We start from the raw sequence: 22,407 nt of genomic DNA on the forward strand, positions 1-22,407 counted from the left end.
ACGTGTGCTCTTCCGATCTACAATGATTATTGTTTAAATATATGTAATTTTAGCACTAATTTCGTGCAAGGCTCACTTGCCCTTCTTTGGATACTTCTTAATTTTTAATGATATGAGCCAGATTAATATATTATATTTTTAAAATTTATATTCCATAAGATATATTAATGTTAATATTATAATAAATATACTAATACTATATCTTGTTGGTATTCAAGTATTACTAATAAAGTAAGTACAGTATTGTTTAAGGATTGTACTAATATTTTTGTTATTTATAAAATAATATGTAACATGTAATTGTTTTCTCTGCTCTTACATTAAATAGAAAGTTTTTTTTGCAATAAAATTAATGTTTTCTAAAAATTAATTTGTAAGTATTTAAAACAATAAATAACATAAAATTTTTGTTGGTTTTTCAAATACTGTCAATAAATAATCTAAATATTTCGAGTTTTTCTTTGATCTTCAGCATTTTCTTAGCAATTTGAATGATTGCAAAATTATAAAATAATAACTTCTTAGTGTTCGAGTTATCATTTGATTTCTGGCACGCATTGTTCTCTATGCAACTCTTTTCTTAATTTGTACTACTACAATAATAATATTGAAACATTATATAATTATTTTAGAAATCCACGAACTTTACTCAGCAGATCCGCTGTAATTTAACATATAACACAACTGCGCTTATGATCGCGGAAAGAAGCGTGCCCAATGTAAGAGAGAATATTGTGTAAAATCCATTGTTGCTTATACAGATCTCTTTTGTTGCTTTGGCAGTCGTTTCCTTCATGCTATCCAAAATCTGGCTGGACGCTATGCTTAAGTCGTCTAACATAATTACTCTGAGACGCCGTCTGACACGAATTGGATCCGATAACAGAACCGAATTCGCCGAGTTGCTTGAAGATGATGCATATGTTATTGATCGACGACGTTTTCTTGGTTCAATTTGCTAAAACAAATTATTTTATATACAGGGTGTCCCGAAATTCGTGAATCAAAATATCATAGCAAGTATAGTCTTCAAAAAATTAAGTAAAAAAGTTATTTGTAAATTTTAATTTAAGCAGTTTTTGAGATATAAGAGTTTCAATTTAGCCAATTATAGATTATGATTAAACGGAAACATATCCGTGAGTGCGTCGTAGTGTTATAGTGGTCGCGTACTTCATGCGAGTACTATCTATAATTGACTAAATTTAAACCTTTATATCTTAAAATCTATTGCTTAAAATAAAAATTTACAAATAACCTTTGTATTTAATTTTTCGAAGACTTTCTTGCTATGATATTTTGATTCGCGAATTTCGGGACACCTGTATAATAAATATAAAAAGATAACCAGCACTTTAATATAATCTTTGTGAAATATAAAATCATTAAATATTTATAATTATCTATTATAAAATATTTTATAACTTCTTATGCAAAAAAATTTTTCGAATTGTCATAAAACAATTAATAACTTCAAGATATGTCATACAAATATTAATTTCAGCGAGTGAGACAAATAATGTTAATAAGTGTTATATATAATATATTATAATTTTAATTGATTTTTGTGTCTTACTTGATTTGCTTCCGGACAAGGTACGCAGTTAGTTTTACATAGTTCGACATTACATTCAATGAATAGATCCATAACGTCGGGAAATTTGAAAGCTTGGAAGAACGCGTAAGCGATAACAGAAGCACCTGTGCCAGTATCCACTAGTGTTTTTTGAAAGGCACCAAACAACTTCGGTTTTACAATGCAGCCTCTTTCGTCGATCAGCTGCAGAATGTTGATTGAGGCTTCGTCTCGCGCCAAACAATCGCGCACCTTGAAAGTAATATTATAAATCGTTTAATTCATATTTCTTATTTGCAATTAAAACTTGACAAAATTTTTGTGTCTAAAATTTGAAAGTGGAACACGTCAAGGAGTAATTACACTGTGGAACACCATTTTGCATCACGAGTGTGAATAGTCATTTCCGACGTATTTTTGTCTGCTAAACAAATCCGTTGGCAAAAATTGCCTATCACATCACAATTCTGAGAAAAATAAAAATCGTTTTCGGCCTCTTTGATGTATTTTCAGCAGGCAAAAATACGTCGAAAATGACTATTCACACTCGTGATGCGAAAAAAAGATCAAATTTTGTTCCACAGTATTATTAACCCGCAATTATTCTCTTGTATTTATGTATTAATCGCATTTACATTGTTTATTTTACTATGTATTAAAACGTGTAATTCCATTACATAAATTACTTGTAGTACATCACTATGTGTGCAAAATGTCGATGTGTACCTGAAGATCGAAACCAGGATCGCCCTCCACGGAAACCACTAAGGTCATTGTTTCTCCGATTTTTACGAGCCCATCGGCCGCGGGTGCAAGGGGTCCTTTGCCGATTTGGATATCCAGTTTGGCTGTCGCGGTATCGCCACTGAAGGTAACTATCTCTTGATTCAACATATCTATTGAAAGATTCACTGTTAAGGCCTTATTAATGTTCCCTTCCCAGAGGCATCGTACCCTTCGAACTGCATCCCAGACTTCTTGTATACCCGGTTCGTTCTTTAGCAATAAAAATTTTCTATTTTAAAATGATTATAATCTAATGATTCAATAATTGCACGGAGAGAATTTTATTTTAAAATTTGAAAATTATGTTAATCATGGGATAACATAGTTTTCGACGAATTTTATGTAAATTTTACTTTTTTTTTAAATATATACTACACCAAATTTATTGTAGTGCACAGTAAAAAAATAGAAAAATTTATATAAAATTTGTCGAAATATGTTTTCCCTTAATTAACATGATTTTCTGAGTAAATTTGAAAAGCAAATTCTCTCCGTATGTAAATCCAACTATGTGATTTTTCGTGCAAGCTAAAGGAAGCGAATAAAATCTTATAAAAATTGTGGAAAATCAAACTAAGAAATTTAATTAGTACGACACTGACTTGTAATACCAGGACGTTTTCCAAATATGCTTGACCAGTCGCACCCTCGAAATCGTTAATGAATTGAGTTCCGCAGGAGTCTAAATTCACAGTGAAAGAATACCGCGTTGAGCCGGAATTCTGTTTTACGTATATACATTCCGGATTTGTGTAATATCCCTGAAAATTGGGTAAAATCGATATTATTATTGATAATTTGTGGAGCAAGAGAGTTTTACACTTACCTTAGAATAAATAATGCCGTCGAAAGCGCGATTGAATTCGATATTGATCGTCATCATTGTCTTACTGCATTCAACGTCAAGGCTATGGATATGCGGAGGATGATTGAGATCACCGCCAGCTTGAGTGATTTTTTTAATTAAAAAATGCATATTATTCTTTTTGTGTACTCTGCGTTTATATTATATTGACTAGCAAAAGACAACGTACCCAATTTATTTTCATAAATCCGTATATCGACTAAACCGTCCGCGTCAATTCCAATCAAAGAAGTGGTCATTTCTATCGCATTTGGAACAGGGATTCGTGGGGGTGAGTATGCGGCGAATGCAACTCCAGAAATTCCAGAAATGCCCTCATTTCCACCCGTAAATCCGCCCAATTGCTTGCCAGTCCTGGAGGCGGAACGAAGCGGTCTTGCACTAGTCGTTGAAAAAAGCCGAGGTTCTGACGGGAAGGAAGTGGACGACGTTTCTGGAATATTCAGGGACGAAAGGCTCGATGAATATTGACGTTGATTCAACCGAAAATTACTATATGTGGAGCCTTTAAAACTTTCCCGCCCACACATTGATGACTGTTGTTGGCTACTCGATCTTGGCGTAGGATATGACTTAGAGGAAGTTTGCCCGCATGCTGAGTAACTGATCTTCGGCGGGGTGAGAAACAGTGACGGCCGCCGCACGCGGTGGCTCGTTATGTCGTTCTGTTGAGAGTTTATTCCCGACTGCAAGTTTTGAGATTTTTCAAGCGACTGCTGCGTATTGAAAGTTGTATTTGAATCCAACTGCGGACGAACTGTAAAAATAGTATTTTACTCGTCGAAAAATCAATCTCCATAAAGATGGCATCAATGAAAAATATGATTGCAAAAGTACTTCTTGAATTCTATATCACGTAAACGGTAGGATTTTTCTACTAAAAAATATTTTATTTACCATTTATAATATATACAAACTAAAATATTGTATTAATTAAAAATACTATAGATTCCTTTTTTAAAACTTACACTAAAAAATAGAATTGGAAAACAATTATAATAAAAAATTGGCAAACACACGCTATAAACATCGTTTACTTTTATGTGTTTGTTAGTTTTTTTTTAATTTTAATATAAAAAAGTAGTTTTAAGAAATGGCAAAGAAAAGTATAATTTTAAAAATATAATTTTTAAGAATTAATTGAGTATGCATTGATTTTTAATAATTATGAAAAAAAAATAATTATTTTTAGTTAGAATAAGCGAAAATTAAAACCAGTTTGAACGTGTTTCCAGTGTCGAACGTGAAGCAACTTATGTCTAGAATATCACGATAAAATGATTTATTGTGCTGCGAATTAAGAATAATAATTCTAATGTGTGAATCAAAAGCGGAGACATTAACTGTGCATGATCGCAGCTTTTTTGCATATTAGTGTAATAGCTCGTTAAACTCACGAGCGTGATTGATTAATGTATTCTGTACAGTTAGTTTATGATCAAACTTGCATTTAACATCACGACAATACGGCCTTTCTCTTTTTTCCCTCGATTGAGTTTAAGGAGAAGTCGAATTATTCTTACATCTTGTTCTTACCAGAATTTGTATTCGGGATTCTCCCAAACATTGCGCGACCGTTGAAAATCTTGGTTGCATATTGCTGAATCCGAAAGAGCGATGATAACAATCGCCGCGATGAATCCCATCCTTAGAATGTAAATCTTATTTAAATTAATGACCGAACTTCTTTTTTTCCCTACCTTTCTCTGTCAATAGTCACGCGATTTCGGACGAAAGTTCGGACGAACAGAAATAATCGTTTCGCGAAATCGAATTCAGGATATGTTATAACGGTCAGCGACACAACTGAAAATGAGAGAATACATCCAAGGATTGAGCCTTTAATGCGATAGATGTTGGTCTTCGCGTCAGAAGCAGAAAATGATCGTTGTGAGTGTAATCGCAGTTTTCGACATTTGACGTCACTATGGTACAGCGACGAGATGACTTATATAATGAGGTGAAGAACGAAAGTGTGCGATTGTTGTGATTTCTCCTGAGGTCTGAGTTTGCGTATTTTGGATTAACGAAAATTTGCGTCGACGATTGCGAAACGCGCAAGGTACATGAAATAACGTCTGCCTTACCTCGACTATCGCGAATTTTGAAAGCATTGTCGCCGAAGAATATATACAGTGGTTTTATATAATTGGACCGTAATTGACGGAACAATCAAGACTTCATTGTAGAGAGAAAAAAAAGGAAAGAACCGCACGCAATTATTTCGACAGATCTTCAGCAGAAAATTTAGCGTGTAAATAACGTTCAATCTTAAACTGCGATTAAAAAAATGTTTTTATTTATATTATATATAGTTTTTATTACTATAATTCGCTATATAACTATATCTCTATATTACTGTAATTCGCTTCTTTTTTTATGTGTAGAATTTTATTAGCGTGTAATATCTTCTTAGAAACGATTGTATATGGATTATGCCGCATAATTAAACTCTAATAAATGTACGTTTATCTGAAATGTCTTATAATTCCAGATTATTTTATACGTAGGATTATTAATTTATGAGTATTCATTCATCTCGTATTTCTGCTTGTTCGGATGTTGAAATATTTTTTTATCCATATATAAAACTTCCATAATTAATTTTCATTAATATCACACAGAATCATCACATATACCTTGTCATAAATATGCGTATGTTGTTCGCGCTTGCCTACGGTTTTGTGTGAAACAAAAAAGATTTAATTAGATAGATTACACAGATAAATGATTAGATAGATAAAAATATGAGAGGAGAAGCACGATGATTATGAAAAGAACATAGAATTGACAAAATTACCGTTTTGCTCGTTCTTTTCCATTTGACAAACCTTCCAGCGTCTAAACGAGCATCATTATCTAATTACGCAAACTCGGGATGTTACGGTCACTTTTCATTAATCCGATGTTGTGACTTGCGGGGAAGCACCGTAAATCTTTGCCTCATTGTCAGTTTTATGTCACTAATCTGCTTAGTGAAACCCGAATCGTCGCGCACTGTACCTTTAGTTTCCCGCACTCGTGCACTCGTGTCTCGTCGGATAGGTAGGGTAGAGGATCGAGAAGTCAACAGTGGAATCGTGCTTCAGCGAATGTGAAAGGTGAAAGTCGCGCTGCGCCGGGCTATATAGAGCTACCGACAGGCACACGCTTGCATGTCAGGATTCACGTTGAAGACGTGTATAAACGTACGGATCGTGAGACCTATTGCGGAATCTATCTATCGATAAATTCCATTAAATTTTTCTCCATTTCAGCCAATAGCATTCTAAGTTTCTGATTTTTTGAAATATTATATTTATATATTATTGAGGTAGAAATATTTATTTCTGAAATCTTTCATTGCGTTATTTGTTTTCGATAGCCGAATTTTACAAACTTTTGGTACTATAACTCATAAATCACATTCTGCAAGTTTGTAAAAACGGAAGATTTTTATAATAATCGACGAAGTAAAAATTTTCTTGAATTTTATTTATCGACGGATTAAATTATGAAAACAAATATGGAAAAAAAGTTTGTGTTTAATTGTTACAATAGTAAGGAAATGACTGGTTTGTGTTAATTAAAGATTTCCATTACGTCAAATCAAATTAAAATTTTGAACACATGTGGTGTGGCAAGATAAACTCGTTTAAGAAGATTTTTTTATTTAAATGAGAAGAAATTATATTTCGTAATACTCAGAAATGTAAAAAGTACATAACGGCAAAGAATTATTGTAAAATCGGCACATAAAAGTTAAAATAGAGCAAAGATTGACAATTAGTTCTGTAACTATTATATCCATGAGAAAATTACGTTTCGTCATTGCTATTCAACGTAATCTTTACACACGTGTACACACAAATAATTGATGCTTATGTCAATATCAATAAATGCTGCTATGTGATGTATGCGATATGCAGAGGATTTTCGCGTTTCACTTTTCGTTTGTTATTGTAATTTGGCAAACGCAAATTACTGTACTGTGTGGGTAAATTGAAACAATAATTCTCGATTCATTTGGAATTTCCGCAAATCAAATTAGCGCTTCGATGCTAATCAGCCTCTCTTCCTCGCTCATCAACGATACGAGTTTCAAATGTATGGAAGATGCAGTTTTTCGAAATCTTCCATCAGGAATATTACAATTTATGTTTCAAAGAAATATGCCGTTTTAATATCGGTTTTGAAATATTATATTTATATATTATTGAGGTAGAAATATTTATTTCTGAAATCTTTCATTGTGTTATCTGTTTTCGATACTCGGATTTTACAAACTTTGCGACGTACAATCGCGACACAATATCTGCAGTCGGCGACTCCAAATTGCTCCGTATGAAGTACGATAGTCGGTGAAATGGGAATTCATTTATTAATTGCCTTTGATAGTGAAAATTGTGCAAGTGCAACTTATCGATGGATTTCTAATTTACTCTTTGCCGATTTTTCTATTTTTTCACGGAATAATTCATGCATTGTCCGTGGGCTTCTTGCATATCGACAAGAAATAATATCATCGCGGTTGAGAGAAAAAATTTATAATTGTTTAAACAGAGAATTGGCCGCAAATCTTTTAATAAGGCAATTCGTCTTACGATAAAGATTTACGAGTTAATTTAAGTAACCATCAAAGCGTATAAGATATATTTTCTCAGGAAAATATTTTCTGTTAAATTGCACGAAACAACAAAATGTACACATTTTTCAAATATTTTCCCGTTCATTGACATTTAATATAGATACTTTGCGCACATACGAGCATTATTTATCCTTTCTCTCTGTATCATCTCCCCCTACGATTCCTATCTTTTCTCTTTTTTACTCTTCACGCACCTGTCTTTACCATCATACAGTGCTGTAGAAAATTAAGTACCGTAATTATCGAAAGGATGTCAATACTGCGGATGTCAATAAAACGGATAGGAAAAAAATACGACACTAAGCTGAACGCTGATAAATAAATGATTTTGATAATTTTCCTAAAGTTCATAATTCACTGTGTTTGTGAATTGTAGAGAAAAAATTCTTACAAAGTTCTTGCTTCAAAATTTTTGTTTATTGAAATCTGAACATTTGTAAGTCTGATCATTGCGTAACAAAAAAATTATTAACTGCAGTACATTTTGATAACAATTTATTATTATGCCGATTTTTTTATAATTTAAAATAATAATCTAAAATCATTTTGACGGTATCTTTGAAATAAAATAAATACAAAAATTTATTCATTTAATAATTATTTAAATAATTTTAATTATTAATTATTTTAATTATTAATTTTAAATAAGTAAATTTTTTAATTAATAATTTTTTTGTGTATTGTATTGGGAAATATATATTAAGAAAATATCTTTATAAAAAATTACTTCTTTCGGTTTAAATTAATTAAATTATCAAGAATTTTATTAAAAAGCACAATTCTTTATAGCTCATGTTCACTAAATATAAATAAATTGTGAATAAATTATTACTTTTTTTTTGTAAATTGTACTTGATACTTAATTTATTATGAATTCCACAATTGAGCTTGCTGCAACAACGAGCTAATTCCTAATGTAGCAAAATATGTGACATTGGTAGAAAATAGATATATTTTACATCACTTTAATGTTCACAGTTTATTTTCTCCTTTCTTACAAAATATGGGTTAGCCCATTGTTGCAGCAAGCCCTTTAATTATGAGCACAATGTAAATACAGAAAAATCGCCTGAATTTTAAGGAGTATTAATGATTATTATATTAATATTAGTACAAGTGACACAATTTAATGCAGAAGAAATTTGTTGTTGGTATATTACTGCATTCGTAATTTTATTCGAATATGATAGAATCCAAGCATGTCGCAAGTTCTTCTTATTCCTTCGTGCGTTTCGTAACGTCTAATCTGCGAAGCTAAATGTCATGAAGTGTGTGCAACGAAAATAATAATTTTTTTCTGTATCTCTGCGTGAAGTGCGGAAGACAAGCGAAATAACTTTTACTATCGCGGCGTGTGAATGAGCAAAACAATTCTACTTTGATCTAAAACTTTTATTCCACATAATAAAAGAAAATTAAAATACTGCACTTTGAACTTCAATACTTTTGTTTTGGAGTTTTCGTAAAAATGTAGTTATTATGGAAACTTTTTTGTGTTTTTTTTATGTCGTGCTGTGTCGTAATTAAAAAACATTTTTTTATTGTGACATAATAATTTGTCTAAACCCAATATTTTTAAACCTAAATTTTAAACTATAATAACACAAATTTTCAATTTTAAAAACATTATAAAAAATTTATTATTTACTTATTTATTTATGACAAAATTTGTTGCTAAGATTCTAAGTGGGGAAAATTCTGCAATTGATTTCTTGCATTTGATGTATTTGACTGTTTATCGTCAGATACTTAAGGAAGAATAACAGTCAAATTTTACGACATCCGTATATCTATTTACATGTCCAACAAGTATATATCTGTACCATCATGTGGTTCATTATTTGCACGTATATGTATATCATATATTCACACGTGTACACGTTTCCTTCTGAGAATGTAATGAAACGCGCAATCATCATTTCTCACTGTCACACACTGATTCTCACATTCGCATCTCATATATCTTCTCTCTGTCGGTTGCAATTTACTCGCGGCTTTAATATCCTATACATTCAAGAAAAGCACTGACAAAACTATTTTATCAAATTGATTTTATTAAAAATACTCGTTTATGTAAAAAGTCTTGATCTCTCCGACGAATAATGTAATGTTGTAACTGATAATCTCTAAAAAAATGCATGCTTTGCTTACAAAAAATATTACTAATGTTAACGTTATATATGGATAAGAATCACGAAATGACTTGTAAGCACCTTCATTATTTAACATTTATATAACGTTACTGATAAAAATTAACAAATATAATTATCTGTATAAAATTTATTACACATCAATAGAAATTTTCATTTATTTTAATCTTGAATCTAAGTGAGAATCATTTTGCTTTTCAACATTTTTGATCAATGCACATGCAAAACAATTAATTCAAGGCAATTATTACCATCCGTTTGGGTCACTCAAAAGTGTTTTAAAAGATCGTCGAGTTGTCAGTGATTAAAATATGAAAGGAACAGCGCATACATGATTGAGAGACCAGTCAAAAATTTCTTTTATAGGCAATAATAAAGCTTGTGCACTGACTAGGCGACGGGTGTATTGTGCATGGATTAAGTGTGTCGAAAAACAGAGAAGTTAATGTAAATTTCTATAAGTGCTCTAATAAATTTTATGTGAATACTTTTCTTATAATTATTAATTTTCTCTCAATTATAAAATATAAAGATATATAATAATATATGTATAATAATAAAATGTATATGTAAATATATATAATAAATCTTGTAACTCACTTGCGAATGAAATTCTTTTCGACGATTGACACCGCATATACAAAATAATAAGTAGTTGAGGTTGATCTTGACGGCCGGAAAATTTGCGTTGTGCACGCCTTTATGAGAAAGGTAAAAGTGAATAGGAAACATCTTCATTTCAGCTTTATATAAGTATTGCACTCTTATATCCAGACAGACTCTGCAAAAAGAGCCATCACTCTGATTGTGCCTGTCGTAATTTTATCATCAGCGGGATGAAAAAAGTGCTTACTGAGATTGCATTAGGCACAAATATTTCACGTTCGAAGTTTCATCAAAGATTAAACTTTAACTCATTTCAGTTGTGAAATTAGTAGTAAAAATGATTATATTATTTTATCCATATTGTTATCATTGTCAAATATTTAATAATGTTTCGATATTGTGACAATGATTAAAACATTATTTTCAGCAATAAAAGTGATATTCTAAAAAAAATAAAAGTGTTAAACAAAATATTAATTAATTTAAGATAACTAGAGTTTAGATATCCAGTAATTTATTTTGTTTTATTAGAATGAGAATAAAAATATTGTTACATGAAGACAAAACTTAACACGACATAAATACAATTTGGGGCATCGACAAAAGATTAAAAACGTCTTCTTCGCGTTAAATTGCATATTTTATCCTCTGTAAAGATTTATTTGAAACTTTTTTTGAGTGCTCCACGAAATAAACGCAAATTGATTAACAATTATTACAAGATTTATTCGCTTATGTTTATCGGAGGTATAATATTTGGTAATAACATTTTTTTAAAAACATCTTCCGTTCAGCAATTATGTTGTCAAATCTTTAATAAAACATTCTGTAGTAATTTATAAATAATCTGTTAACTTCAGTTAATAAATTAATAAAACAAAGACTCTTTATTTGTTTGGTGTGATATGTATAAATATCATTTAATCGTCAAAAAACATTAAAATTTTAAATTATTTAATATTGATCAACCTATTTTTAATTTAAAATATAATTTTTTAATATCATTTTATTTAATATTAATATTTATTTAATATTTTTTTAAAAATTCATTTAATATTAAAATATATTGTTGAAAATGTATCGTTGACGTTGACTGAAGTAAATTGGATTTAACATCGCTTTCTTTTTATGACTTTCTCTACTAGAGATTAAGATATTAAAGATTGAAAGATCAAATCAGAATTCAGAGATGAAATAGAATTATTAACAATAACTAAATACAAGATCGATTCTTGAGAGTCATGTTCGGCTAAATATGGGATGATAGAGATTCGTGACAAGTTTTGATGTTTTGATCTTTAACTGAATGAATAGGAATGAATGGGAATGATTTTTATGATTGAAAGAGAAAGCTGAACAGGAACAATACAGACAAAAATATATTTATAGCTGTGCCAATTTCATTGTTGAACAAAACACGTCTTTATATGAATTGATGATTAATTCAAAAATCTTCCATGGGTTCGTAAAAAATTCAACAGTCAAATATCTATCGGAATAAGTTAAATAAATATTTAATATTATTTCCACACAGATTTAATCGCGCTCGCGGGACTGATGAATATAACGTGAGTGTACATTCTTTAAATTGTAGAAAATAATTTTTACATCATATTTAAATAAATATTTATATGTAGGAAATTAATAAGGCATTGTAAAGTCAATGTAATCAATCGATGCTCTTATTTTCATCACTACCACGTACTACACGCTCATTTTCATACGATATATATTTGTTCCAATTAATTCAAGATTGCGATCTAAATAAAATATATATTACATATATTACATATATGATAATACAAATAATTTTTAAAAATTAAAATAATTTATATAATATGTCAATCGTATATTGATTACGCTCGCACGAATCAGGAATTTTTCGCACGTTTGCATCAACAATGCATTATATATAATACTTATTGTTAGTAATGGATTTTTTTATTAGACACGCGCCTTGCATATAGAATTTCCGTATCATTAAGGCTTTCTAATTAAATGGAAATTAAAGATTTCAGAATGCCAAAATCAATGTATTAATTAATTCAGATTCTCATCTGCTTTACTGACACTTTCGCTAGTGATAGACATACGCATATCTGAGACACTCTACGAGACAATCACGATAATTTGTCTTGAACATGAAATTCATTCTTTCAGTAAAGGCCTCACTTTATGCAGCAAAAATCAAGAAATACAAGGCGATCGGAACCCTGCAACTTCACAAATCGTTACAATAATGCGTTCTTTGAACTGTTCTGATATATCCAGACAGACACATGATCAGTCCGTAGATATCGAATTGATGTCTACCCAGGTACTGTTAGTAGTATAATAAATCTATAATGTATATATATGTAACGTGAACTATAAAATTTCAGTACCGGCAGTGTATGTACATCAGAACCTGGCTTTAGTCATCTCATTTGAAGTTTTGAAAATCAAGGATTGAAAGTATAACTCGTAACTTATACGCCGTTACAGTTGCAATTATTTTTTTTGTAACTTTTTTTTAATAGCGGCATTACTGTTTTTTTTTGTAACTGTAACAGTAACGGTTACACTTTTTCGGTAACAAATTATTTTTGCATTTTAAATTAAACCTATAATATATAATTTTCGTATGTATAATTTTCAGCTAGGATTCATATATGTAGTTTTGTTTTTATTTCAAAACTGTTTTAAATAATGTCTTAAGATGTTAACACGGCTTTGTAATTGGTTTATGACGTCTTAAGAATGCCGCATAAACCAATCAATCGCAAATTAAATTAACAATTGTAATTTGTAATTTAATAGGTAATATTTACATTAATATCTTAATTCAAATAATACTGTGAAAAATTTATTGTGAAAAATATCAGCCGGATAACATATATATGCGTTTCAAAATCAAAAATTTAATTGGTGCGTACTATAGTTTGTAGAATTTTTACATATCGGTCTGTCATTGCTTTTATATTAATATTAAAACAAAAAAAATTGCAAAAGTAAATTACTTAAACTGATCATGTTTCAACATTTAAAAAGTAATGGAAAAGTAACGAATCATTGCTTTACTTATTATTAAGTATTACTTTTTAAATAACGGTAACGTAAGTTACTTTTAAAAATCAATAACTATAGCAAAGTAATTGAAAAGATAACTTTCCATCCTCTGTTGAAAATCATCGAAATCAACATATTTCGAAGAGCGGACGCGAATTAATCGCTGAGCGATGTGACCATTCGAGCCATATGAGATTTATTTTATGGGTGCGTCTCGCCCGTGACCCGTCTCGCCCTCTCACCTTTGCTCGCTCCGTCTACTGTGCTGTCCGCATCTAACCTAACCTAACCATTCTAACCTCACGTCGTAGTGTCGTACACTCGTACAATGAACAGTCGCAACATGGACATTGATACAGCGAGTGACAATACGTCCATCGACGACAAGATAGATGACTTTTGTGAAAATCCTACTCGAGATGCGTTGACAGAGGGTCTCATGAGCCTCCTGAAACCCACGGTGGATCAACTGGATGATAGAATTCGCGCTACAAGGTAATCACGACTTTCTCGTTCGCGAGAAAAGTTGCAGGGCGCATGCACTAACGTGCCGAGTCAGAAACGTCTCTTTCATTTCGCGGTCGCATTTTGGGCATTTGTTGTTTCTGCATTCTTTCGCGGGACATAACGTTTAAGGAGCACGCTATCAGCGTCGATCTGTCTTTATTGTGTTTATTATCTAAGTAGTAATTACGTGTCTGTACTAGCATGTTGCTTGCAATTATGTGTATATATATATATGTTGCTACTAAATTACAGCAATTGTGTCCACATTTGTTAGCAAATTGACGCCTAGGGTAACTGTCCCTATTTTTTTTTATTAAATTAAAGTATTGACTTAATAAAAAAAATACTTTGTTTATTTATTTGTACCAGTTTATTTTTATGACTGATTTAAATATAAAAGCGCGGGACAGGCACATTAATAGGGATAATTATCTTATATGATGACAACCTTTACTAGCAACACAATTTGCTTATATATTATCAAGTTGTGCTGTTGCTGTTGAGTTGCTATATAATAATTTTCAAGGTTATAATGCTGTATTGCTAAATGCGAGATATTACATCGATGCTGCTATCTTAACAGTTAAATTGCTGGCTGTACATAGGTTAGGTATGTAATATTGTTGCCTGCGTGTTTTAATATCAGAATAGTCGAAGACAAGTATACAGTAAGTTGCATCATAAGTAATTACAGATTTGTACAATTTTGCTGAGACACTTGGTTATCTGAGTTAAGACTATATTCTAAAATGTTGCTTTCGAGTAAAGTTTTATTAAAAATCTATAATACACATAATGTAAACTGTATAGCTTTTTAGTAAAATTTTCCTCGAAAGCAACGTTTTGGAATGTTAAAATAAAACAAAGAATAATGCAATACAGTATTGATCGCACATTCCTAAAACATAGCTGATCAAATGAAATAACATTTATCTTTATTCATTTGTTCATTTGTCATTCCTTAGATCTGTTTTCATTCTTGCTCAAAAACACTGGAACGTCCTTTCTCGCTTTTGCCAAATATCAAATCTATAATATATCTATTTCGCTTTAAGTGCAAAGAGTGTGAGACATCTAGTTCAGATATATGATTTGTTTTCTATGTGTATACTTTTTTTGCGCTTAACGTGAAATAGGTATATGTTTAACACTTGGCAAAAGCGAGAAAGAAACTTCTAGTGTAGTTTAGGCGCAGGAATAGAAAAGAGATCCTATATGTTGCGTGCAAAAATCGAGAATTCATTGGCTTATACATCTCTCTTCTGTACAGGATATGCCAAATTGAGCTGAAGCAACGGATTGAATCCTTAACGGAGGAGCTTCAGAAGATCAACGAAGCCCTGCAGTATCCGCTGGACACAGATTCCTACGTGAAGAAGCTTGTTAACGCCAAGCATAAGATCACCATTGTTAGCAACATTTTGCAGACCACCCAAGAGCGCTTGAACAAGGTGCATCAAGCTGTCGAGAAGAGCACTGCCAAACGAAAGACGCTCTTAGATAATAGTTCCGCGTACAGCAGCACCAGCGTCGAAGCGGACAAAGAAGAGCCAGCTAAAGCGGAGACTGATAAGCAGCAATAATAAATATAAGTAGCGTTATTATTAAACGTATATTACGGGATATTACGACCAAATTGTTGCTAAACAATTATTTATAAGTTTTATATAAGAATTTGTTACATTTTTTCTTATGGAATTATGGAGACCCCGTTAGTTAAACTGACTGACGAGGAGCGTGAGACAGTTTACGAGCCTCGTGAGGATTCGCATCTTTTGATAGACGCCTTGGAAGCAGATTTAGAGATGTTGCGTGCGATAAAACCAAAAATTTGTTTGGAGATAGGCAGTGGATCCGGTATAATTATCACGGCTCTGGCAATGGCATTAAAGAAACATAACGTTCACTGTATTGCCATTGATATAAATCCTGACGCGTGTCGGGTTACAAGAGGAACTAGTCTGACTAACTCGGTCAATGTAGATGTTCTCCAAATGAATTTATTAGATTGTATACAAATCAAGTATACATTTGACATTATTTTATTTAATCCCCCGTATGTAGTTACAGAAGATGAGGAGCTATTAGATGATAGACTTGTATCCAAGACTTGGGCGGGCGGTAAAAATGGGCGGCAAGTTATGGAACAGGTATTCCCTACGATTCCCAAAATTTTGTCAGATACAGGATTGTTTTATTTAGTTGTTATTAAGGAAAACGATCCTGAATATATCATAAGTGTTTTTCGAAAATTAAATATGTCTGGTGAAATTGTTCGCAATCGAAAAATAATAGGAGAGAATTTGTATGTTTTACGATTTCGTAAAATCAAGAAATGAGAAGTTGATATCACACGGGAGGGATATAACATCTACAGAAAAAAAAACATAAAAAATTTTTTTCATTCTATAAAGATAAAGACATCGTCGTTTATATTATTTATCATGCTAGATTTAATTAATATTTGTGTAATATCTGTACAATTTGTAAAATTATAGGTGGAGTAAGATACATTTATTTGAATCATGCACTTTTTGTAAATAACTATAATATGATTTATGTTATTTGTAAATTTATGTATACTATTTAATTATTATTATTATTATAGACATAATTATAAGTATATTGCTTAAAACAATAATATAATTCCTTGTCCATGTATATTTTTATTATTATGTCTTTAGCAGTGATTGTTTAAGGAAGGAGATGATAAAAAAGAGGCCATGTCTTTTTTTACAAATATCATAATTTATTTTTCAAATACTTAAGATTTACATTATCATTGCTGACATTGAAATCGCAATAAATACCATATCGTATCGGTATTCAAAGCATTACGCAAAATGAGCACTATCGTCATTCGAGGACTTGCACGAATAGTTTGTTAGATATATTTATAAATTGATATGTAAATTATATATGGCTTCTCTCTCTGTGTGTTCTGTTATCCGAGCAGAATAAATTTCCTACGTTTGGACGAAAGTAATGTTTTATAAGAATTTATTTATAAATATTTAGAAGCAATATACGTAGGAAAAAGTTTCTGCTCTCATATCAACTATTAATAACAGTTGTTTCAAATTCCGTAATATACGTTTTTTCTTCAGCAATTCCTCCGCGATTGAATAATTACGAAGCGATGGAAACAATAGCTCTTATCGTTTAAGTTATTATTTGATTACTGGCACGCGTTTGTTGTTCTCCACGCAACTTCCTTCAGCTGGTATTGTTTCGATAAAGAGATTGCAAGAACAATACCATAATCCTACGAATCCACGAATTTCGGATTGCGGATCCGTTGTAATTTAACATATAGCACAGCCGCGCTTATGGTCGCGACGAAGAGTGTGCTTAACATGAGAGAGAAGGTCGTGTAAAATCCACTGTTGCTCATGCAGACCTCTTTCGCTTTTATCATCGCCTCGACCGCCGTTTCCTCCATACTGTCGAGGATCTGGCTGGATGCTGCGCTCAAGTCGTCTAACATGATCACTTTGAAACGCCGTCCAACACGAACCGGATCCGACAACAGAACCGCGTTCGTCGTGTTGCTCGACGGCGGAGCATATGTTACCGATCGACGACGTCTTCCGGGCTCAATTTGCTAAAACAGATTATTTTAGATGTAACGTGTGAAAAAAATGTGTAACTGTATAAAAAAAATGTGTAAAGCTTTTCTGGCACGACTTATCTCGCTAAATGAAGAATTGCGTAAAATTTAGAATAATTTATTTCGAAATGTTTGATGAATTTTCGTATGAAAAATTTTTGAGTTGTCATATTAAAAAAATGACGATTTTAGGATACGTCGTGCAATTGTCAATTTCAGCGAATATAATGATAAGTATAATTTTATCGAATATTATATATATTATTTGATTTTTACTTACTTGATTTGCTTCCGGACAAGGTTCGCAATTAGTTTTACACAGTTCGACATTACATTCGATGAAGAGATCCATAACGTCGGGGAATTTGAAGGCTTGGAAGAAAGCGTAAGCGATAATAGATGCGCCCGTATTGCCGGTATCGTTTGTCTTTTGGAAGGCACCGAACAGCTTCGGTTTTAAGATGCAGCCCCTTTCGTCGGTAAGCTGCAGCATGTTGGTCGAGGCTTCGTCCCGCGCCAGACAGTCGCGCACCTTGAGAAAGTAATTATAAATATTTTTATTTCTTATTTGCTCAATCAATCTTAAAATTCTGTTGATCTTAAAAATGAAAGTAGAACGCGTCGAAAAATAATTATTTCTTGTTCATTCATTGAATCAATGAAATTAAAAATCTGTACGCACTCTTTTTCATGTTGGAGTAATACTATTGTATGAATTATTACGCGTGTTAAGATGATTTTCGATGGCGTACCTGAAGATCGAAACCAGGATCGCCCTCCACGGAGACCACTAAGGTCATTGTTTCTCCGATCTTTACGAGTCCGTCGGCCGCGGGTGCGAAAGGTCCTTTGCCGATTTGGATATCCAGTTTGGCTGTCGCGGTATCGCCACTGAAGGTAACTATCTCCTGGTTCAACATATCTACTGAGAGATTCACCGTTAGAGCCTTATTGATGTTCCCTTCCCAGAGGCATCGCACTCTTCGAACTGTGTCCCAGACTTCTTGTATACCCGGTTCGTTCTTTAGCAATAAGAATTTTTTATTTCAAAGTCTAATAATCATATTTTTTCGATCACGTGATTTTATTTTTTTTTCTTCTACGAGCTAAGTGTAACAAATAAAATCCGTGGAAAATCAAGCAAATAAATTTAGTTATTTCGACACCGACTTGCAATACGAGGACGTTTTCCAGATACGCTTGACCAGCTTCGCCCTCGAAATCGTTGATGAATTGCGTTCCGCAGGAGTCCAGATTCACAGTGAAAGAATACTGCGTCGAGCCGGAATTCTGTCTTACGTACGTGCATTCCGGATTCATGAAATATCCCTGAAATTGGACCAAAATCGATACATTATTCCCGGTGATTTTTTTGTACATACAAGAGATGATTTTATTTTCGTTTTTTTTTCGTGCTCACCTTAGAATAAATAATGCCGTCGTAAGCGCGATTGAATTCGATATTGATCGTCATCATTGTTTTACTGCATTCGACATCAAGACTATGGATATGCGGGGGATGACTAAGATCTTCCACAGTTTGAGTGACCTCTGAACAATGAAAAATCAAATTATTTCTGTGTGCCGTTTATATTATATTGACTGTATAAAAACAGAATACATACCTCCAGTACCAGTAGTTGAAACACCAGTAGCAGTACCACTTGCAGTTGAAATTCCAGGGCCTTCTCCTGTGGTACCCGCACTACCACCAGCACTCACGCCAGTTTCACCTGGTGTAGTAAAGGGAGGGAATGGTCTTCCGGTGGTTTGATATCCAGCTGTCGAAGGCGTAAATCCCGCCCCCGAGCTGGGGAAACCTGTACTAGGATAGCCTCTTGTCGGGGTTGGTCCTGAGGGTCCTGAGACTCCTGAAGGAGACAGTCGGATGGCATGAATCCCGGTAATCTCTTCCGGTTGATTTGATGTACGAAATTCATTTCACTTGACGCGCTACTTATTGTTATAGTGGGTCTACTTAAAGAGTTCTTTCAGAGTGTTTTCGGAAATTTGGACGCCAAAGAGAGGGACTTACCGATCATGGATTCGGAAGGGGACGGTCTCGGGCTGATGGTCGATGACGGCGGCTGCGGCGGAAGGTAAGTGGACGACGATTCCGGGGAGATCAGCGGCGGGAAAGCCGACGAGCCCGCGTTGCTGTACGAGGGCTGACTCGGCCGGGGCGGGTTGTAGGACGTGGAGCCCCTGAAGCCCTGCGGCACGTACGTCGACGAGGGCTGCTGGCTCGGTCTCGGAGTGGAGAACGGCGTCGAGGGTTGCCCGGACGGGTAACCGCCGAGGTCCGGTGGGGTGTACTGCGACGACGGCCGCTGCGCGGGGTAGCCCGTTACGTCATTCTGCTGAGAACCCGTGGCCGCCTGGAAAGGTCGCGGTTTCTCAGGCGGCCGTTGAGTGCTGTAGGGCGGCAAGTAACCGTTCGAGTCCGATTGCTGGCGAACTGCAAAAATACGTGGACTCAAGAGTGAGAATCCGTTAGCGGTAGTTTCCGTGAAACGCAACGATGGCATCAATGAAGTGTATTGTATAAAGTACCGCGAAACTCAACTTCTCAAAATGGTCACTCGTATGATAGACATTCTCTATTCAAAATTTTTCTATTTTTAATCTAAATGAATGTGTCAAAATTACAAGAAATAAGAACTTTATGGATTAAAATTATCATGCTGTTTTGAAATTTATTATTGACAAAATAGAATTGGACAAAGTAATCGTCCAAAATTTTCAAAAATGTAGATACTATTTCATTGAAGTTATCGATATATCATTCGACGTGCTGTGAATATCCATCAGTTTTATACACGTTCATCAATTTCTTTGAATTTTAATTAAAAAGAGGAGATGAAAGAAAAGAGTAAGTACATATTGAAGAGTTAATTAAGAGTGCATTAACTTAACAGTGCTTCATAGGAGGGAACGATTTATAGTCGGTCGCGACAAGCGTGCATCAAAGCCAATTCCATCAGCGTCGAACATAAAGCTCTACTTCCGTGACGGCCAAATGCCACGTTAAAATGATTGATTAATAGCGCGGCGAGCTCGTGGATTAATAAATTTTGTGCGTCTAACGTCTAAATCGGTGCGGCGATATAATATCGGCTGCGCATAATTGCAGCCTTTCTTTTGCTCAATATATATACGTCCGTGTCCGTATAATAGCGTCCATCTCCGACCATCAGCGGCACTGAACTGTCTATAAATCAGCGCGCAACGTACGTTAGACAACGATTATAAATTCCATCATCGTGAGAAGAAGAAAGGAATACTCGTTAATTTGCGCGGCCTCCTATCGCCCCATTCTTCCCGCCGCCGCTGACGACGACGACGACGACGACGACGACGACGAAACTCGGAAACCTACTTTTACGTGTGCCCTGCTGGTAGAGCCCTTGAATCCACTCTAGGATATTGTGCGCCATCATGTCTGCCGGCGATACCGTGGTAGCAGCCCGTTGGACTCTCGAGCGTGCTAATGAATTTTAAACCATTCGTTTGTGATCAATTTCGCATTTATATCACCACAATTAACGCCACTGTATACGTGTGGCGCTTCTCGCGCCTTCGCCGCGAACGCGCTCCGAGGAGCGCGGACTCCTGCAGGAGAGTCCTCTCGCATATCTTTTTTTTTTTTTTCTTACCGGGATCCGCGTCCGCGGTTCTCACGAAGAGCGCGTGACCGCCGAGGTCTTGGCCGGACACCGCAGCTGCACCCGAGAGAGCGACGACGAGAATCGCCGCGATCAGCCTCATCCTTGGCCTGTAAATTTTTACTTCAGTTAATGACAGCACCTCACATCTCTCCTTCTCTCTCCCCGCATCTCGTCGCGTGTCAATATACCTATGCACTCTCGATTTCGCGGGCGGAATTTCTTCGATGGAAATAACCGCCGCGAAATCGTCTTACGATACGCCACGAGGGTTAAGTGTCATTGACTCGCGCGTTGCAACGCCGTGGAATACGAGGGGAGGGGGGGGGGTTCACCCAAGGATGATGATGATGATGATGATGATGATGAGTCCGCGCGGATGGCGGTATAGAACGCTGGTCTCCCCCCTTCCCCTCCCCTCCTCCCTCCGGTCGAAAGTAGAAAGTGATCATTATGAAATCTATGACCGTGATCGTAGCTTTTGACAGTTGACGTCACCGTGCAAGCGAGATGACTTATCACGAGAAGAGGAGCGCGCGCGCGTGTATATGATTTCTCCCCAAGGTCTGGGCTCTTCCGCGTGGTTCTCTTAGACGCGTACAAATGAAAAACTTTTACGTTGACGGTTATGAAAATCACTGTTTACACAGTTATGTGTATCTATACGTTTAAGCACGCGCGCGCGTTAGGTGTTTCTTCAAGGTCTCCACGTGCGTGCCTCGGAACCGCCGTGATCGAGTTGCGCGCGGCCCCAGCTGGCCCCGCGCGACGCGTACGTATACTATCCCCATCGCGAATTTCGAAAGTAGCATCGCCGAGGGATACCCGCGGCGCGGTTTTCTAATTGGACCGTAATTGCCCGCTGGAATATCCAAGGTTCCGTATCCGCGAATGGAAATTCCATCCTTCTCTCTTGCACGGATTAGAACCATGTAATTGCGGGCAAGGCTGCGTATTATTTCGGCAA

The 22,407-nt window shown here is 34.5% G+C and overlaps 5 protein-coding genes across 11 annotated transcripts in view; 3 read left to right on the forward strand and 2 right to left on the reverse strand.

Annotated features, from left to right (window-relative positions):
- The window catches only part of LOC105456645 (luciferin 4-monooxygenase-like), a 4,992-nt gene extending 4,765 nt beyond the window's left edge, over window positions 1-227 (forward strand). Inside the window, exon 7 of the mRNA XM_011700849.1 lies at window positions 219-227. Within this exon, the coding sequence (XP_011699151.1) occupies window positions 219-227 (9 nt within the window). The remainder of the gene's footprint in view (window positions 1-218) is intronic.
- Window positions 149-10,717, reverse strand: LOC105456644. Of its 7 annotated transcripts, none has more exons than XM_011700842.1 (8): window positions 10,605-10,717; window positions 4,764-4,874; window positions 3,397-3,984; window positions 3,189-3,307; window positions 2,965-3,123; window positions 2,303-2,572; window positions 1,577-1,828; window positions 149-958 (listed from the first exon to the last, which is right to left on the reverse strand). In XM_011700842.1, the coding sequence occupies exons 1-8, from the start codon at window positions 10,639-10,641 to the stop codon at window positions 650-652; spliced, it is 1,845 nt and encodes a 614-aa protein (XP_011699144.1). In that variant the 5' UTR covers window positions 10,642-10,717; the 3' UTR covers window positions 149-649. The 7 variants fall into 7 exon arrangements, with proteins under 7 accessions (XP_011699144.1, XP_011699148.1, XP_011699149.1 ...); XM_011700846.1 differs by having other exon boundaries at window positions 4,764-5,033; window positions 10,605-10,691; XM_011700847.1 differs by having other exon boundaries at window positions 4,764-4,888; window positions 10,605-10,650.
- A 3,130-nt stretch (window positions 10,718-13,847) lies between these two features.
- Window positions 13,848-15,775, forward strand: LOC105456643 (SNAPIN protein homolog). Its single transcript, XM_011700841.1, has 3 exons — window positions 13,848-13,865; window positions 13,970-14,153; window positions 15,436-15,775. Exons 1-3 carry the CDS (start codon window positions 13,862-13,864, stop codon window positions 15,746-15,748), a joined length of 501 nt encoding a protein of 166 aa, XP_011699143.1. The 5' UTR covers window positions 13,848-13,861; the 3' UTR covers window positions 15,749-15,775.
- A 77-nt stretch (window positions 15,776-15,852) lies between these two features.
- Window positions 15,853-16,905, forward strand: LOC105456642 (hemK methyltransferase family member 2). Its single transcript, XM_011700840.1, has one exon. It carries the CDS (start codon window positions 15,866-15,868, stop codon window positions 16,502-16,504), a length of 639 nt encoding a protein of 212 aa, XP_011699142.1. The 5' UTR covers window positions 15,853-15,865; the 3' UTR covers window positions 16,505-16,905.
- LOC105456641 lies at window positions 16,892-21,543 on the reverse strand. The gene is made up of 9 exons (XM_011700839.1): window positions 21,432-21,543; window positions 21,155-21,262; window positions 19,811-20,233; window positions 19,401-19,646; window positions 19,196-19,326; window positions 18,946-19,104; window positions 18,528-18,797; window positions 18,056-18,307; window positions 16,892-17,769 (listed from the first exon to the last, which is right to left on the reverse strand). The coding sequence occupies exons 1-9, from the start codon at window positions 21,541-21,543 to the stop codon at window positions 17,431-17,433; spliced, it is 2,040 nt and encodes a 679-aa protein (XP_011699141.1). The 3' UTR covers window positions 16,892-17,430.
- Window positions 21,544-22,407: the final 864 nt, after the last annotated feature.

This window comes from Wasmannia auropunctata, unplaced genomic scaffold (genome assembly GCF_000956235.1).
Source record: "Wasmannia auropunctata unplaced genomic scaffold, wasmannia.A_1.0 LD335604.1, whole genome shotgun sequence".
In the NCBI taxonomy this organism is placed as follows: Eukaryota; Metazoa; Arthropoda; class Insecta; order Hymenoptera; family Formicidae; genus Wasmannia; species Wasmannia auropunctata.